Source organism: Mirounga angustirostris, unplaced genomic scaffold (assembly GCF_029215605.1).
Source record: "Mirounga angustirostris isolate CCGP_5_RB_7025 unplaced genomic scaffold, mMirAng1.0.hap1 SCAF_17, whole genome shotgun sequence".
NCBI classification, from domain to species: Eukaryota; Metazoa; Chordata; class Mammalia; order Carnivora; family Phocidae; genus Mirounga; species Mirounga angustirostris.
This window is the reverse complement of record NW_026991725.1, coordinates 27,600,793-27,615,690: the sequence shown is the minus strand read 5'-3', so window position 1 is coordinate 27,615,690 and position 14,898 is coordinate 27,600,793. Positions and strand designations below refer to the sequence as shown.

General features: G+C 47.8%; 2 protein-coding genes across 8 annotated transcripts; one reads left to right on the top strand and one right to left on the bottom strand.

Annotated features, from left to right (window-relative positions):
- Window positions 1-118: 118 nt before the first annotated feature.
- On the bottom strand, window positions 119-8,858 carry RUNDC1 (RUN domain containing 1). Of its 2 annotated transcripts, XM_045888847.3 has the most exons (5): window positions 8,214-8,858; window positions 5,296-5,454; window positions 4,076-4,274; window positions 2,757-2,876; window positions 119-2,364 (listed from the first exon to the last, which is right to left on the bottom strand). In XM_045888847.3, the coding sequence occupies exons 1-5, from the start codon at window positions 8,709-8,711 to the stop codon at window positions 1,499-1,501; spliced, it is 1,842 nt and encodes a 613-aa protein (XP_045744803.1). In that variant the 5' UTR covers window positions 8,712-8,858; the 3' UTR covers window positions 119-1,498. The 2 variants fall into 2 exon arrangements, with proteins under 2 accessions (XP_045744803.1, XP_064439426.1); XM_064583356.1 differs by lacking the exon at window positions 2,757-2,876.
- Window positions 8,859-8,991: 133 nt separating this feature from the next.
- PTGES3L (prostaglandin E synthase 3 like) lies at window positions 8,992-14,310 on the top strand. Of its 6 annotated transcripts, none has more exons than XM_064583359.1 (8): window positions 8,992-9,464; window positions 9,782-9,942; window positions 10,049-10,115; window positions 10,221-10,319; window positions 11,973-12,062; window positions 13,123-13,176; window positions 13,682-13,709; window positions 14,105-14,310. In XM_064583359.1, exons 1-8 carry the CDS (start codon window positions 9,132-9,134, stop codon window positions 14,110-14,112), a joined length of 840 nt encoding a protein of 279 aa, XP_064439429.1. In that variant the 5' UTR covers window positions 8,992-9,131; the 3' UTR covers window positions 14,113-14,310. The 6 variants fall into 6 exon arrangements, with proteins under 6 accessions (XP_064439429.1, XP_054366776.1, XP_064439430.1 ...); XM_054510801.2 differs by having other exon boundaries at window positions 13,682-13,722; XM_045888853.3 differs by having other exon boundaries at window positions 9,309-9,464; window positions 9,829-9,942.
- The last annotated feature ends 588 nt before the right edge of the window (window positions 14,311-14,898 follow it).

Here is a 14,898-nt window from a genome sequence, read left to right as displayed (position 1 = left end):
TGGGGGGCCAAGAAGAGGCAGAAAGGCCAAGAGCCAGACATTGCTCAAGGAAATACTGATCTGGATCAGATGGGCTAATAATGCACAGACAGACTTATAAACCAAAGCCAAGAGTCTCTAAGGTCTTTGTAGAGAAGCTACATAAAATACTATGATTTTTATTAGCAACCACAGATATATCATTTTCCACATTTTACACTTACCCTGTTTCACACAGAAAGAGGACTAATTCTAATGAATTATCAATAATACATCTTAAATAACATGTCACTGAAAAAAATTAAGTTAACGCGGACTACGCAATAGCGCAGACACGAGTGCAGCTGGTAATTTAATACAGGAAACAATGCCGATCAGCGGTATGCAGATCCCATCTGGTTTTCCAGAAAGTGATAGGATACACTTTGCCCATCTTTGGGCAGTCCTGGAGCAGTATGCAAGCTGAATGATAAATATGAACTAAAAAGGCTAAAATACTGAAGGCCAAACAGGATCACTCTAGAGTCAGTTTTACAAGGAAATGCTCAGTCCCTGTCAGCGGTCATCTACTGTAGTCCCAACCCCCACTGCGTGATCAGACCCCCTCCATCATCCAGCCTCCAGGACAAGTGGAATCCCAACCCTGGGAGGAGTTGCTGCTGATCACTAAGGCGTATTCCCATTCACACTTGACGTGGGTGGCAAGGGTTCTCCCGAGGAGTATACCTCTGGAGTATGTACTTTCAAAAAGACTGGGTCAGCACCTTGCTGGGAGGTGTGCCCAGGAAAGGTTATTTGCCAGAGGACGTGGTACCGACAGTGGTTGCCATTCCTCGTAATTAACCAGCTCTAAATCCAAAAGACCGCCATCTGTGCCGTGAGAAGTGGGCCACCTTGTCAGGAACAGATCTCAGTTCTTACCCACAAAAAAGGGCTCACATTGAAACCAACTTGTGGTGAACTCCCTCAGAAATGCTGTTTTCCGATATCCCCATTCCTAGTTTTAGAAGCACCTGTGGAACACACACAGCCTCCCCTGACCTGGGGTCAGGAAGAAAGGGGTGTCAGCATTCGTAAAAGAATTCAAATTCTGGCCCAACGACTCTTGAACCTGCTCCAAGTGAAGGAATACGCATCCCAGCTGACTGAATGTCTTCCGGGACCAACGACTCACTCATGTCACTCACCACCATAAGGAGAATGGTTAGAGCAATCTGGGTTTTGGAGAAAGCAGATGTGGCACGATGAGGTGGTCCATTAACTGTGTGCCAGAGCTGATTTCTTTTACATCGGCTCAAATATTTGTACCCATGTGTTACACGCCAGGGCAGAACCTTGGAACGAGAGGGTCTCCAGCATCTCTGAGATGCTACGTTGGCGGGGAAAACAGACTTTGCAGTCATTTGGCTAGGGAGACTGTCTTTAACCCCTCCTCCTCCTCTTTGTTTCTATCCTAGAAGACTAACCATCTACCCCTACTCTACTGAGGGAGGTGCTGGTGAAGGGCCGGGCACTCTTATCAAAAGGCATCTTTGATGTTCTTGAGCTGGCGCACGGCCAGGTCCACGGGGAGGCTGAACTTGAGGCTGCTGAGGCGACTGAGCAGGTTGAGGGCGCTCTCAAAGCCTGTGTGTGCCATGTAGCTCCAGGGCTGGTAGTGGGGTTCGATGAGTGACCCCGACTTGCAGATTAGGTTCACCCAGGACACAAGACGCTGCTCGTTCAGGGCCATGCACACCAAGGCCTTCAACTCCGAGTCTGCACTGCGTTTAAAGGGGTCGTGCTCCGTCAGCACCACATGGATGGCTGTCAGAAGGCTCTGCTTGGGGGTCACAACGGTGCCTCCCATAACTGGCAGGGCAAAGGACTGGGAGAGCTTCCGGGCGGGGGATTCCACGTAAGCACGGCCATTCTTAGCATGGTAGTACTTTACAAAGAGCTCCCACGGGTGCATGGCCTCAGGGGCCGAGGAGAAGGCTGGCAGCAAACAAGCAATGGGGGCCATGACCAGGCTCATCCCTGGTGAGGAGGCGTAGAGTCCATGGGCCAGCAGGTCCCTGACGGCCACGGTCAGCTCCTTCCGCACAGCCATGGTCAGCTCGTCCTTGCCTCCCAGAGACAGGTCCTGGAGGCTGGCAGAGGTGATGATGTGGTTGTGCGGCTGGTGCCTCAAGGCTAGCTGCTTCACTCTCTCGACTGAGATCTCCAGCCTCTTCAGTAAGGGGGAGTAGTCCCTGTCAGCCTGGCCCCTCTGCCACAGGGTTTGTGGGATCTGGCCCGTGGCGCAACCAAACTGGCTGGCGGCAAAGATCTGGAGCACTGCCAGCGCGCGCCGCACGAGGTGCAGCCCCGTCTCCTGGACCTTCTTCACGTCGTCTGCCTTTGCTGTTTAGAAAATGCAACGGCTCATCAGTGAGGGCCATAATGGCACAGAGGTATATTCAACTAGTCACTAGCTGAGATCTAGTCTTGCTGCTGAGCTACAGCATGGGTCCCACATGAAGCCAAGAGCCACCTAGGAGGTTGCTGGACTTAACTGTTTTGGGTTAATAATAGCTATATTGAGATATAAATCACATGCCATGTAAATCACCCATTTAAGTGTATCAGTCAGTGACTTTTAGTATATTTACAGAGTTGTGCACCCATCGTCCCAACAAGAAACCTTGTACTGTTAGCATCTCCCATTCCCATTCTCCCCAACCCCGTACGCCCTAGGCAACCACTAATCTACCTCTTATCTGTTTAGACCGGCCTATTCGGGAAGCCGTACTTACTCTTGCTGTTTCCTGGAGGCAGTCGGCTGCTGCCCATTCTCGTGGAGCCACTTCCTGTCTTCCCACTGGCCTTGCACTCACAGTGCGCGCTGTCTGCCTGCAACGGGCTTCCCACTTCATCTGTGGTCAGCAGTTACAAAGCGGAGGAAAAAGAATACTTCCTATTGCCTCCCACATGATAAGACTTTTATTTATTTATTTATTTATTTATTTTTTTGATAAGACTTTTACAAATATCATCTTATTTGCGTGGAATAGTGACTGGCTCAATACATATTTGCTCAATGAGGGAAGCATGAATCATCCTTTCTTGGGTGAGGACAGTGGGGCTAAAGAAGTTAGGAACCTGCCCAAAGACCCAAGGCCAGGAAGTGGCAGAACTGGGATCTGAACTATCTGTCTCTGAAATCCATGTTTTTGGGGTGCCTAGGTGGGTCAGTCAGTGAAGTGTCTGCCTTCGGCTTGGGTCATGATCCTGGGATCCTGGGATTGAGCCCCTGCTCCACAGGGGGCCTGCTTTTCCCTCTCTCTCTGCCTGCCACTCCCCCTGCTCATGTTCTCTCTCTGTCAAATAAATTAAAATAAAGTCTTAAAAAAAAAAATCCATGTTTTTGGGGCGCCTGGCTGGCTCAGTCCGTGGAGTGTGTGACTCTTGATCTTGGAGTTGTGAGTTCGAACCCTACATTGGGTATAGAGATTACTTAAAAATAAAATCTTTTTTTTTTTAAGATTTTATTTATTTATTTGACAGAGAGATAGTGAGAGCAGGAACACAAGCAGGGGGAGTGGGAGAGGGAGAAGCAGGCTTCCCACTGAACAGGGAGCCCAATGCGGGGCTCGATCCCAGGACCCTGGGATCATGACCTGAGCCCAAGGCAGGCGCTTAACCAACTGAGCCACCCAGGTGCCCCTAAAAATAAAATCTTTAAAAAAATAAAATAAAATCCCTGTTCTTTCCATTCTACCATGCTGGCTCCTTTACTGAGTGGTCAAACTTCCTACACAGCATATTGAGAACTGGTACCTTTAGGTACCTTTAGGTACCAGTACTTGGATTATATATAATTATTATTTTTTAAAGATTTTATTTATTTGAGAGAGAGAGAGCATGCACGTGCACATGCACAAAGGGAGAGGGAGAGGCAGAGGGAGAAGCAGACTCCCTGCTGAGCAGGGAGCCCGATGCGGGGCTCGATCCCAGGACTGAGATCATGACCTGAGCCGAAGGCAGACTCTTAACTGACTGAGCCACCTAGGTGCCCCTACATATAATTATTATGACATCTGTTCATGCTTCTCTTCCCATCCCTTCCCCTGACCTTGGATGAAGTTGATGAACATCTCGAGGTCTCGGATCTGAGTTTTCAACTGTTCAACCAACTGTTCTTTCACTCGGGCTGGGTTGACAATCTGAGCCACAGCTGTATCCACACGCTGCCGGAGCTCCTCAGTGGACAGTGAACTGATGTCCTCATTCAGATTCATGTCCAGTTTCTTTATTAATTCATCTATGATCACCTATCAAGACCACAAGCAATGAGCACAGCCTTTGGAATTTTCAGGGAGAGGGTTAGGAAGAAGGAGAATATTTGCTAGTATGTACCTTTAAATGAAAATCAAAGACAGAACTCCCAAATTTGTGAGAGAAAACGATGCAACTGCTGATCAAGGTGAGAGTACAGAGCTACTTTCTCCTATAGTAACAAGGGCCCTTGGTTCCTCTCGGACAGAAATGGCTCCTCTCAATGGCAAATTTTTTCTTTTTCTTCTTTTTTTTTAAACTGCAAACTTTCTACCAGGCCAGGCAACTTTCAGGAGAACAACAGTATGAATAACCCAAAGTGGCTGATGATCCAAAAAGCCTCATAGTTAGCCTCCCCCAAGGCCTCCAAGAGAACAAATACTGACTTCCCTTAGTGTCTAGTCCTCTTCCTCCCTTCTTGCCCCATTCTAGGCAACTAAACAAAAATCTCTACTAAACATCAAAGTGTGTTACAGTCAAAATACCCTAGTGACAATATCTGGAACAGTGTGAAATCCAGATAATGTAACTCCAGCTCAGTCAGAGAAACACCCACATCATAGTGGGAAACAAACATGTTAGTAGGGGAGACTGCAGCTGTATTTTGCTGGCAGGTTACCTGTCTACCCAGGTGTTGCTTAAATAAATACGGCGTTAAAACCAGTCTGGATCCCTGGAATATTTATCAAGTGGTGGTGGGGAAAAAAGCTGATTTACATTGTAGGATGTGTCTAAATAGAACTGTTTTAATGATCAAATGAAAAATTATTATTACTATTATATATTATTATTACTAATAACCACCCAAAAGAAAGAGCTCAATTATCATATTATAAGGCTTTGGAACTTGTGTTTCCATGTGTGAATAAAGACGTGTCCGTTTCTCTTTGATATGGGCCAGCAAAGGGATTCTCAGTAAGGCCAAGGGTGAACATGCGAAGAAAGAACGTCCTGTGATCACCAGCAGGAACAAGGTAACCTTAGGTAGAGGTGGAGGAGCCTCTAGTCTCTGCTCACCCGCTGTCTTTCCAAGACCACGGACTGCGGCAGGGAGTCGTAATTACCCTCTTGATAAGCAAACGTTTCCAGGTCATCTAGCTGGGTTTTGAGCTGTAGTATAAGTTCCTTCTGCTTCTCCCTTTGGGCTTCCAGACGTTCCCGTTTTTCCTGTTCACTCTAAGACAAGAAAATACTTAGGTCTATTTCACAGGAAAAGGAAAAATCAGGGCACATTACGAAGCCTCTCAAGCTAATGATGACTAGTGAAACATAAAATGTTTCCAAATAATCCCAATGAAATACAGAATTCATAGGCTAGGTTCAAAAATGAGAATAAAGATTTCATCCAGGGCAATTTATTAAATGTGTTTTCTTTAAGAAGGTATTTGTCCCTTATTAGAAATAGGATATGAATACAATGGAACCTTTTGTTAAGATAGCTTCCCCCCACACAAAGGTCTAGTTAGGATTGAGACAACTTATCTTAGCCAAGACAGCCTCCCAGGAACTAAACATGCCATCCTCCACAGCCAATTACCACAGATCAACTCCTGAATACTTTCTGCAGCCATATTTTGCAAGAGAATCTAGAGATAAGGGTGTAGAGAAAGGATTTATAACTCATAACCAGTTTTCTTAAGGTTCAAAACCCCGCCAATGTATTACAGACTTCTGCAAAATCAAAAGAATTAAAGCAGATGCCTGGGGCAGTGAAAAAAAAAAAACAAAAACAAACCAACCCAAAAGCCAAATAATAGGAGTGGGAAGGTAACCATGTTTAAAAAAAAAAAAGAGGGCGCCTGGGTGGCTCAGTTGTTAAGCATCTGCCTTCGGCTCAGGTCATGGTCCCAGGGTCCTGGGATTGAGCCCCACATCAGGCTCCCTGCTCGGTGTGAAGCCTGCTTCTCCCTCCCCCACTCTGCCTACTTGTGTTCCCTCTCTCACTGTGTCTCTCTCTGTCAAATAAATAAATAAAATCTTAAAAAACAAAAAACAACCTCTGGTAAGTTTCCCCCACCAGTGACTCCTTTCTCCACTGTTGGCCATCAGGTAGTTTCTGCATTTAAATGATTAAAAACCCTTCAGGGTGGTAAAGTCTTGCCAATGTATTCTCAAATACTAGCTCTTCCTTAACTTTCTTGAGTGCCAGAAACAAAACAAAGCAAAACTAGCACATCCTGTGCAGGTGTAAGGCTGCATTTTAAACCAGCAATCTATAGAATATTAACTTTAACTTTCAAATGGTACTTACCAAGCCCTCCAGAAGATACGAGAGAGAATAAATGAAAAACAACACATTAACTTTTTGTTCAAGCTATTTAAAAAGCAATCTTCTTGCTTTAGCTTTACTCAACATGAAAGCAAGCCTTTTCTCAGGATACTTCCTCTCCAAACCTGAGTGTTGTGGTTTCTTAGAAACCTACTGTGGGGGGCACCTGGGTGGCTCAGATGGTTAAGCGTCTGCCTTCGGCTCAGGTCATGATCCCAGGGTCCCGGGATCGAGTCCCGCATCGGGCTCCCTGCTCTGCGGGGAGCCTGCTTCTCCCTCTGCCTCTCTCTCTCTCTCTCTGTCTGTCACGAATAAATAAATAAAATCTTTAAAAAAAAAAAATAAATAAAAAAAAAAAGAAACCTACTGTGGGAGGGCCTAACTATCCTTCAGGCTTCCTAGATCTCCCTAGGCAAAGCTGACCGTTTCTCCATCTGTATTGTGTACACACTTCTCTAGCTCATGCTGCACTGCAATTCTTTGTTGAGGATTCTGTCCCTCAGTCAATGAACTCCTTTAGGGCAAAGGCTTTGATTTTGTACCCCCAATGCCTAGCACCATGTCTGGTAAAGGGTAAGCTCTCAATACACATTTGCTGTAGGCTACTGAACTAAAACAAGTACAGAACAACACATTCCGAATAATGAGCTCTGACCAGAAGAAGCTGTCTAGCCAGCGCAAGGAGAAAGAATGGGGGAAAACTGTATGTGGAGAGAAGGGTGGTACAGTAAACACAGGATTGCGCTGGAAACATTCCAGATTAAAATAAGCAAGTCAAATTTGCTACTGATAAGTCTTCTTGGTTAAAACCAATTTAAGTGGGAAGAAAGGCATAAGTGGGTTGTAACTTGAAGAATGAAAAGGTGGAGAAGACAGCAAGTCTCTTCAACACCTCCAACAAGCTATCTGCAACTGTGCACTTCCAGAGAGTCAACGACTGCAAGGAAATGTTCTCTTGGCATGGCATACAGACTCTCATTATTCACTGGAGGCTAACTGAATGCATCTTGTCACAGTAAAGGGGCTTCATTTATAATATCTAGTTATTGGGCAGGATGGGCAAGGAGGTTTAAAATATCAGCTTCAGGAAATGCATATAATCAGGAGTTGTATTTCTTTCAATTACTAAGTGATCCTGCCGTTCACCAAAGCTCCCACCCACACGAAAGTCTAAATATTAAAGACGTTTTCTAGATTCCAGGAAGGCAGGTACAGGCAGTACATCTAAGTTTCCATGGATTCCAAGTCACTTACACTTCATTAGCCAATGTTCTCAACCCCAGGTCGGGGGACTTATCAGCAAATGTCCTCGGGTCTTAGGTACATTATGAGGCAACGGCAAGGTGAGCGGGAGCAGCATTGCTTTGGTTGGTTGCTGTTCCCCTCTGAATACTCCGCTCACCACTCTTGTGTCCCGCACGTCACCACACCTGCATCTCTTTCCACACTTCAGATAGACACCCCTCACCATCAGGTTCCCAGGCCTCTCTGTCCTCCTGCCCTTCAGCAGGACTGGCACACCTGTCTCACCTCCTCGTCTCGGACGCGCGTAGTACTCACCCATACCGGCCGGCTTCTTACCACTGCTACCTCCGTCCCGGTCAGCATCGCCACCCACCCAACCCCCTATTCCCATGTCCTTCGGGACCCGGCCCCAGCTGCTCACCTGGTTCTCGCCCCGCAATCGTGGCCGGTCCCCTGGCAGCCCATCGCCATCGTCGCTGGCGGGGTCCTCGGGCCCCCAGTAACCCAGGACGTGCGGGCAGCCGCGGAACGCGAAGTCCTCGAGCTCGCGCAGGAGGCGCTGCTGCTCCGCGGGCGCTCCGCGCACCACCTGGCGCAGGCGGAACTGCACTTGCGCGAAGTGCGAGGACAGCGCGAGCAGCGCCGAGTCCAGCCGCCGCCGCTCGGCCCGCAGCCGCCGCAGTGTCCGGCCGGGCGAGTCCGGAGGGGAGCCCGGGGCCGCGCCGGGCTCCTCGGCCGCCGCCTCTTCCGAGAACGCGGCCGTCCCAGGCCCGGCCTCCGCCACTGCCCCCACCGGGGCCCAGCGCACCGCCTCGCACGGTGGCAGCGACTCCTCTTCCTCCTCCTCTTCGTCCTTCGCCTTTGGACCAACAGCTGTCACCACCGTTACCGGCTCCGCAGCCGCTTCGACAGCCGCCATCTTCCCGGAAACGCCGTCGCACGTCAGCCGCGCCCCCTCACTGCCATGGCAACGGCGCGCTGTCCGGGAAACCCGAAGGCGCGGGTGGGCGGGGCTTATGCGACAAACGGTTCACAGTCACGCGGGGCGGGCCTTCCCAGGGGATTTAATTCGGGCCAATAATTTTTTATTGAGCGCCTACTGTGAATCAGGCACAGAACGCACTAAGCGTTGGAGAAACGGATGAATGAAGACAGGGACAAGTCATTCGTTGTGCATCTAGTGTGGCCCTTGTCCTGGTTCCCCGCGGGTGGGTCGTCTATTCCTTTTTTTTTTTTAATAAAGATTTTATTTATTATTTGACAGAGAGAGAGAGAGAGAGCACATGAGAGGGGGGAGGGGCAGAGGGAGAAGCAGACTCCCTGCCGAGCAGGGAGCCCGATGCGGGACTCGATCCCGGGACTCCAGGATCATGACCTGAGCCGAAGGCAGTCGCTTAACCAACTGAGCCATCCAGGCGCCCCGGGTCGTCTATTCCTAATCTGTACATTTCTGGAGACACTGAGATGTGAAGGGCTGTCGGGATTACGCTCTTCTAGAGTCTCTCCGAAGTGCGGATCCCTTGGCTGTGGGGGCCACGTTCCCCCTTCCTCTAAAGCCTTCCCCGACCATATAAGGAGAGGCAGCTGCTGGGGGCGTCCCCAGGATCTAAAGATAGCAGTCGCTGGCTCGGAGTCCAAATGCCACCGGGTAGCGGGGAGCCGCCATGGCAAGGTGAGTGTTTCCGGCCGCCCTTTTCCTCGGAGATTCCTTGTCCCACATTTTCTGGGCGCTCCTGCGAGTTCCCATGGAAATTCCAGAGTCCAGGTCTCTGTAACTTTGGGGTGATGAGGAATGTTCTCCATAACCCCCTCCCTCTCAACTCTCGCACTCTGGATTCTCCCCAGGTTCACCCTCACCTCACCACACACCCCCGCTGCCATCACTCCTCTTTCACCCCCTTCTGTCTCACTTAGCTCCACTTTGACAGGGCCGTAGCATAAAACGTCCCCAAATGTTCCCTTCCTTCCACCTTTCCCAAATGCCCTCAGTCTTCCCTCTCCCACCCCTATGAAGCCCCACCGCAACTCCTCTGCAGGCAGCATGCCCGGATGCTGTGGTACGACAGGCCCAGGTACGTGTTCATGGAGTTTTGTGTTGAGGACAGCACCGATGTCCATGTGCTCATCGAGGACCACCGTATTGTGTTCAGGTAACGGCCCTCCTCTCTGAAGGTCCTGGTTTCCTGGAACCTTTCCCTTCTCCTAACGCCCCCATGCTCAGCCTCCCGCATTTCCTCAGCTCCGTTGTCTCCTCAGCTGCAAGAATGCCGACGGAGTGGAGTTGTACAATGAGATAGAATTCTATGCTAAGGTGAACTCCAAGGTAACTGTGGGGTGGGACAGTAAGGTCTGGATGGGAAGGCTGCCTGGAAAATTGGAAATTCATTCTAAACCTCACATGCTAAGAATGAGGCTCTCTATCCGGTAGGACTCCCAGGATAAGCGCTCTGGTCGCTCCATTACTTGCTTCGTGAGGAAATGGAAGGAGAAGGTAGCCTGGCCCCGACTCACTAAAGAGGATGTCAAGGTAGGTGTGTGGGGGAATGGCCTGCTCTCTCTCCTGTGCTATCTCTGCACTTGGGGACATAAGTCAGGGAATCACCCTTGGCTCCTTTCCCACCAACATTCAATCATTCACAAAGTCCTATTTGACTTCCTAAATATTCTTGAATCTGTTACTTCATCTTTTCCTAATTCAGGTCTCATCCATCACTGGGTGATGTTTATTGCATATTTTTAGACTGACCCTCAGTCCATCCTTTGCATTGCTCCCAGCATGGTCTGTCTAAAACACCCATCTGACCCTGTTACTCTTCCACCAAAGACCCTCCAGTGGCTTCTTCCTTGCTAAAAGTTGAAAATTGGCTAGCTCCTGGCTGATCTGGCTCTTGAATTTGTTTTTGTGGTCTTTACAGTACTTACAAATTATTTTGATTGGTTATTGACATTTAGTTTTCATTAGTTGCTGACCTATAAAAATATGGAGATTTCATATAAAACTACAGATTATCAGCTTTTCTTAGAAAATGGAGACTCTGATCACACTGGTCTAAATTCCCAAATGCCGGGGGTGCCTGGCTGGCTCAGTTGGTAGAACATACGACTCTTGATCTCAGGGCTGTGAGTTCAAGCCCCATGTGCAGAGGTTACTTAAAAAAAAAGAAAGAAATTCCCAAATGCCTAGAGATGGAGCTTTAAATGGAGCATGTGTACCAGCACACTTTAATCCTTTTCATTAGTTCCCTAACTCTTTTAGGCATATGAGCTTGTCACTTCCCGCCCTTTGGGTTGAAATCCAAGCCCCATAGCATGACATATAAACTCATGACCTGGCTACTCTTCCCTTCTGTAGCATTATATCCCATTAGTTTCGGCCTTAAACTTCACATTCCAGCCACAGCAAATGGCCTGCAGCTCTTTGGCACACACCAGGCTATTTCTCACGGATTTACCTTTGCTCAAGCTGTGCCTTCTTCCTGGAAAGCCTCCATCATTGCTACTTGTGCCCATCTAACCTTTGCTCATCCTTTAAGTCTCTGCTACTCTAAAAAGCCTGAGTTCCTATAGCTTCTGTCTGGGTTTCCATAATATCCCCCGTGTAAGCCATCACCATACCATTCACACTGTATTTTAATGATTTTAAATAAATAGATTTCCCTTCCCCACTTGCTTCGTGATAGCTGGGACTATATATCAAACATTTTCATAATCCCAATGCCAAGCTCAGAGTCTGTGTTCAATAAATAGCCGTTAAATTAATGAGTGAATAACTTCCTATCTAAGTGTAAGAACTTGGAACAGGATTCCAAGGGTTTTCTCCCGACTCCAGGGAATGCAGCTTGTCTATCTTGCTTGGTGACTCCCACGATACTTTATGACACGGTTATCTTTCCAGATGTATTACCTCTCTAGTCAGTCCGCTTCCGGAGGGCGGAATTTCTATGCTTTTCTATCTACCAAAATGCCTGGCATTGTGCTTGGCACTTAGTAGGTTCCTGGCAAATCTTTGTGGATGATGATATTGGCAATCTAGAGAGGAATTAGTCAAAGAGGTGCTTTTGGGAAGACTGCACCCCCATTGACCTTCTTTTCCCCGCGCATGCCCCTGTGCACGCGGCCATGCTCTTCCATGCACTTCTGCGCTTCCTGCCCTGTGACGCTCTGTGCTTTCCTCTTGCAGCCAGTGTGGTTGTCTGTGGACTTTGATAACTGGAGGGACTGGGAAGGGGATGAAGAGGTGGAGCTGGCTCAGGTGGAACATTACGCAGAGGTAATGCCATTTTCTGCCCCTCCTGCTCATTCTCTGTGTCTCCCTGCACACATTTCTCTGGAGGACTGTCATCAGGGCTAGACAGACACATATGAGCTCCCCTCATTGGTGCTCATATTCTTTAAATGTTCTGTGCAATGTTTATTTAGTAGGATGAGAGAAATGTATACTAGTGGAACCGTATACATGCCTTCACTCACTAGTTACAGAATTTTGAGAAAGTTTGGCAAACCCTTTCACAACTCTTCTGTAACTCTTGTTCTTTCTTCTATTTTATGTGTGTGTGTGTGTGTGTGTGTGTGTATTTCCTGAGCCACACAACTTCACAGGAAACTCAAACTAGGCAATATACTGGGGCACCTGGGTGGCTCAGATGGTTAAGCGTCTGCCTTCGGTGTCTGCCTTCGGCTCAGGTCATGATCCCAGGGTCCTGGGATCGAGCCCCGCATCGGGCTCCCTGCTCAAGTGGGGAGCCTGCTTCTCCCTCTCCCTCTGCCATCCTCTCCACCTGTGCTCTCTGGCTCTATCTCTCTGTCAAATAAATAAATAAAATCTTAAAAAAAAAAACAAAACCAAACTAGGCAGTATAAAAATTCACATTGTAAAACAAATTACTAGTTCCAATTAAGTTGCACCCTGCCATACATTATTTGGTTTTAGAATTTCAGCTACTATTTATTCAAGTTGCAAAAACACTGACAGACCCTAACCTGGATTAGTAAGGAGGATGCTCTGTGTATGTCTATTTCCTTTTAAAAAGGGGATCGGGGCGCCTGGCTGGCTCAGTCGGTGGAACGTGTGTCAACTCTTGATCTCAGGGCTGTGAATTTGAGCCTCACATCAGGTGTTACTTAAAAATAAAATCTTAAAAGAAATAAAAATAAAAATAAATGAAAAGGGGATCGATTTACTTTTCTCCAATTCATTCCAGTGATGTGTTAGGGGCTGTAAAGATGAGGCAATTGTCTGGCTGGGACCATCATCCTATGGCCCATCAATATACAGGTTGCTCTCCCCTTGCCCTTCTTTTCTCTTGTAATTACTTTCCTCTTTCCACTAGCTTTTGAAGAAGGTCAGCAGCAAGAGACCTCCTCCTGGCATGGATGACCTGGATGTAAGTAAAGCCTACCCTTCAACCCTTCAGTTTCCTTTTAGCCCTAAAATATAAGATACTAGAAAGCTCTTCTCATGGTCCCTAGCACGCAGTAGTTCTCAGCGCCTGTCAGCTAAATTTGAATTTGACACAGGAGGTCGAATGTTCTTCTCCAGGCTGTAGAAAACTCCAGCAAGACCCTCCTCCCTCCCATCTCCCCTTTACTTCTCTATCCTAGAGCCGACCTGGCCCCCTTGACTGTCTTTACAGCTGTCAGGAGCAGTGGCATGAATTGAAATTCTGAAACCAAATGATGCTTGACACAGTGTTGTTTATTGAGCACCAGGGGTTGATTTTATTTCCCAAAGTATTAATCCTTCCGTGTTAGCCTGCCAGGAAGTTGTGTGACTTAGAAAATCACAAAAGAAAACTTGGAGAGCAGGAAGGAGTGAGAAGAATTTGTGAACACAAATGTCCACGCTTTGCAGATTCTACAGGTGCTTTTGTCTTTTTTTTCTTTCCCTAGGATGATTCTGACAGCACTGAAGCAACAAGTAATTAACTTCTGTACGACAGAGCTGGGGAGGAAGCTGGGGTGGAAGCTGGGGCGTCTTCCAGTTGCTCTGAAAAGCTGGGGCCGGGGTCTTTGCCAGCTCTTTAGCCATGGGGTCTCTGGGATCTCTGAACCTAGAAGCTCTCTCTCTCTTTTTTTTTAATTTATTTGAGAGGGGGCATGCACGTGAGCAGTAGGAGGGCCAGGGGGAGAGGGAATCTCAAGCAGACTCCCCACTGAGCATGGAACCCAAGATGGGGCTCGATCCCAGAACGCTGAGATCATGACCTGAGCGGAAATCAAGAGTCGGCCGCTTCACTGACTGAGCCACCCAGGCACCCCTTTTTTTGAAGCTCTTTTTAAGGGTCCTCTTCATATTTTATTTCTTCTTCCTAGGCACCTGAGTATGGCTGCATCAGATGGCAGGATAGGAGAGGAGTAGACTGGTGGGGCTCCTGAGTTTCTACCAATTGCCTGTAATCTTTGTGTTTGTTTGGGCCAGTCATCAGGGCTCTCTTGAGTATTCGAGCATGTGTATATATGTGCTGGAGCAAAAGCCAAAGAAGCAGCAGATAGATTATAATAAATCTGTAAGAACTGTTCTTTGTCTCTTTCCTTCTTGCACTTCTTCCACCTGGAGGCAAACCTCTTCTACTCTATTGTTCCTCTCAAGCGGAGGGGTGGGTGTCACAGATCCTGGTCCTCATTGTTGAGATTGGAAGCAGAAAGATACTGGGAGCAGGCTTGTAACCAAACTGGGGAATTTTCCCGTGCCCAGCTCCTATTTCTCGGACCATACCCAGCCTTTTGCTATATTGCCGCCCCTAGAACCATATATCTACTGCACCCCTAGAACTAGCCAGAAACGCGCCTCAGCTTTCTGCATACTCCTCAAAATTTCTTTATACTTTCAAAGCTAATTGTTATATTAGCTGTTTACTGTTTACTCTTCTGTTTACTCTTCTATTCATCAGCTACCCCATTCATCCGTTAAAATTTTTTTTTAAAGATTTTATTTATTTGTCAGAGAGAGCACAAGCAGAGGGAGAAGCAAGCAGAGGAAAAGGGAGAAGCAGGCTCCCTGCTGAGCAGGAGCCCGATGTGGGACTTGATCCCAGGACCCTGGGATCGTGACCTGAGCAGAAGGCAGACACTTAACCAACTGAGCCACCCAGGCGCCCCCATAAACA

Excerpts from the sequence above, each read along its gene's own strand:
- PTGES3L (XM_064583359.1), top strand. The coding sequence starts at position 9,132 with ATGCGGGACTCGATCCCGGGACTCCAGGATCATGACCTGAGCCGAAGG. Across the intron at positions 9,943-10,048 it reads GACCACCGTATTGTGTTCAG|CTGCAAGAATGCCGACGGAG; the intron begins GTAACGGCCCTC and ends TTGTCTCCTCAG. Across the intron at positions 10,320-11,972 it reads TCACTAAAGAGGATGTCAAG|CCAGTGTGGTTGTCTGTGGA; the intron begins GTAGGTGTGTGG and ends TTCCTCTTGCAG.
- RUNDC1 (XM_045888847.3), bottom strand. The coding sequence starts at position 8,711 with ATGGCGGCTGTCGAAGCGGCTGCGGAGCCGGTAACGGTGGTGACAGCT. Across the intron at positions 5,455-8,213 it reads GATTGCGGGGCGAGAACCAG|AGTGAACAGGAAAAACGGGA; the intron begins GTGAGCAGCTGG and ends TTCTTGTCTTAG. Across the intron at positions 2,877-4,075 it reads GTTCATCAACTTCATCCAAG|ATGAAGTGGGAAGCCCGTTG; the intron begins GTCAGGGGAAGG and ends TGCTGACCACAG.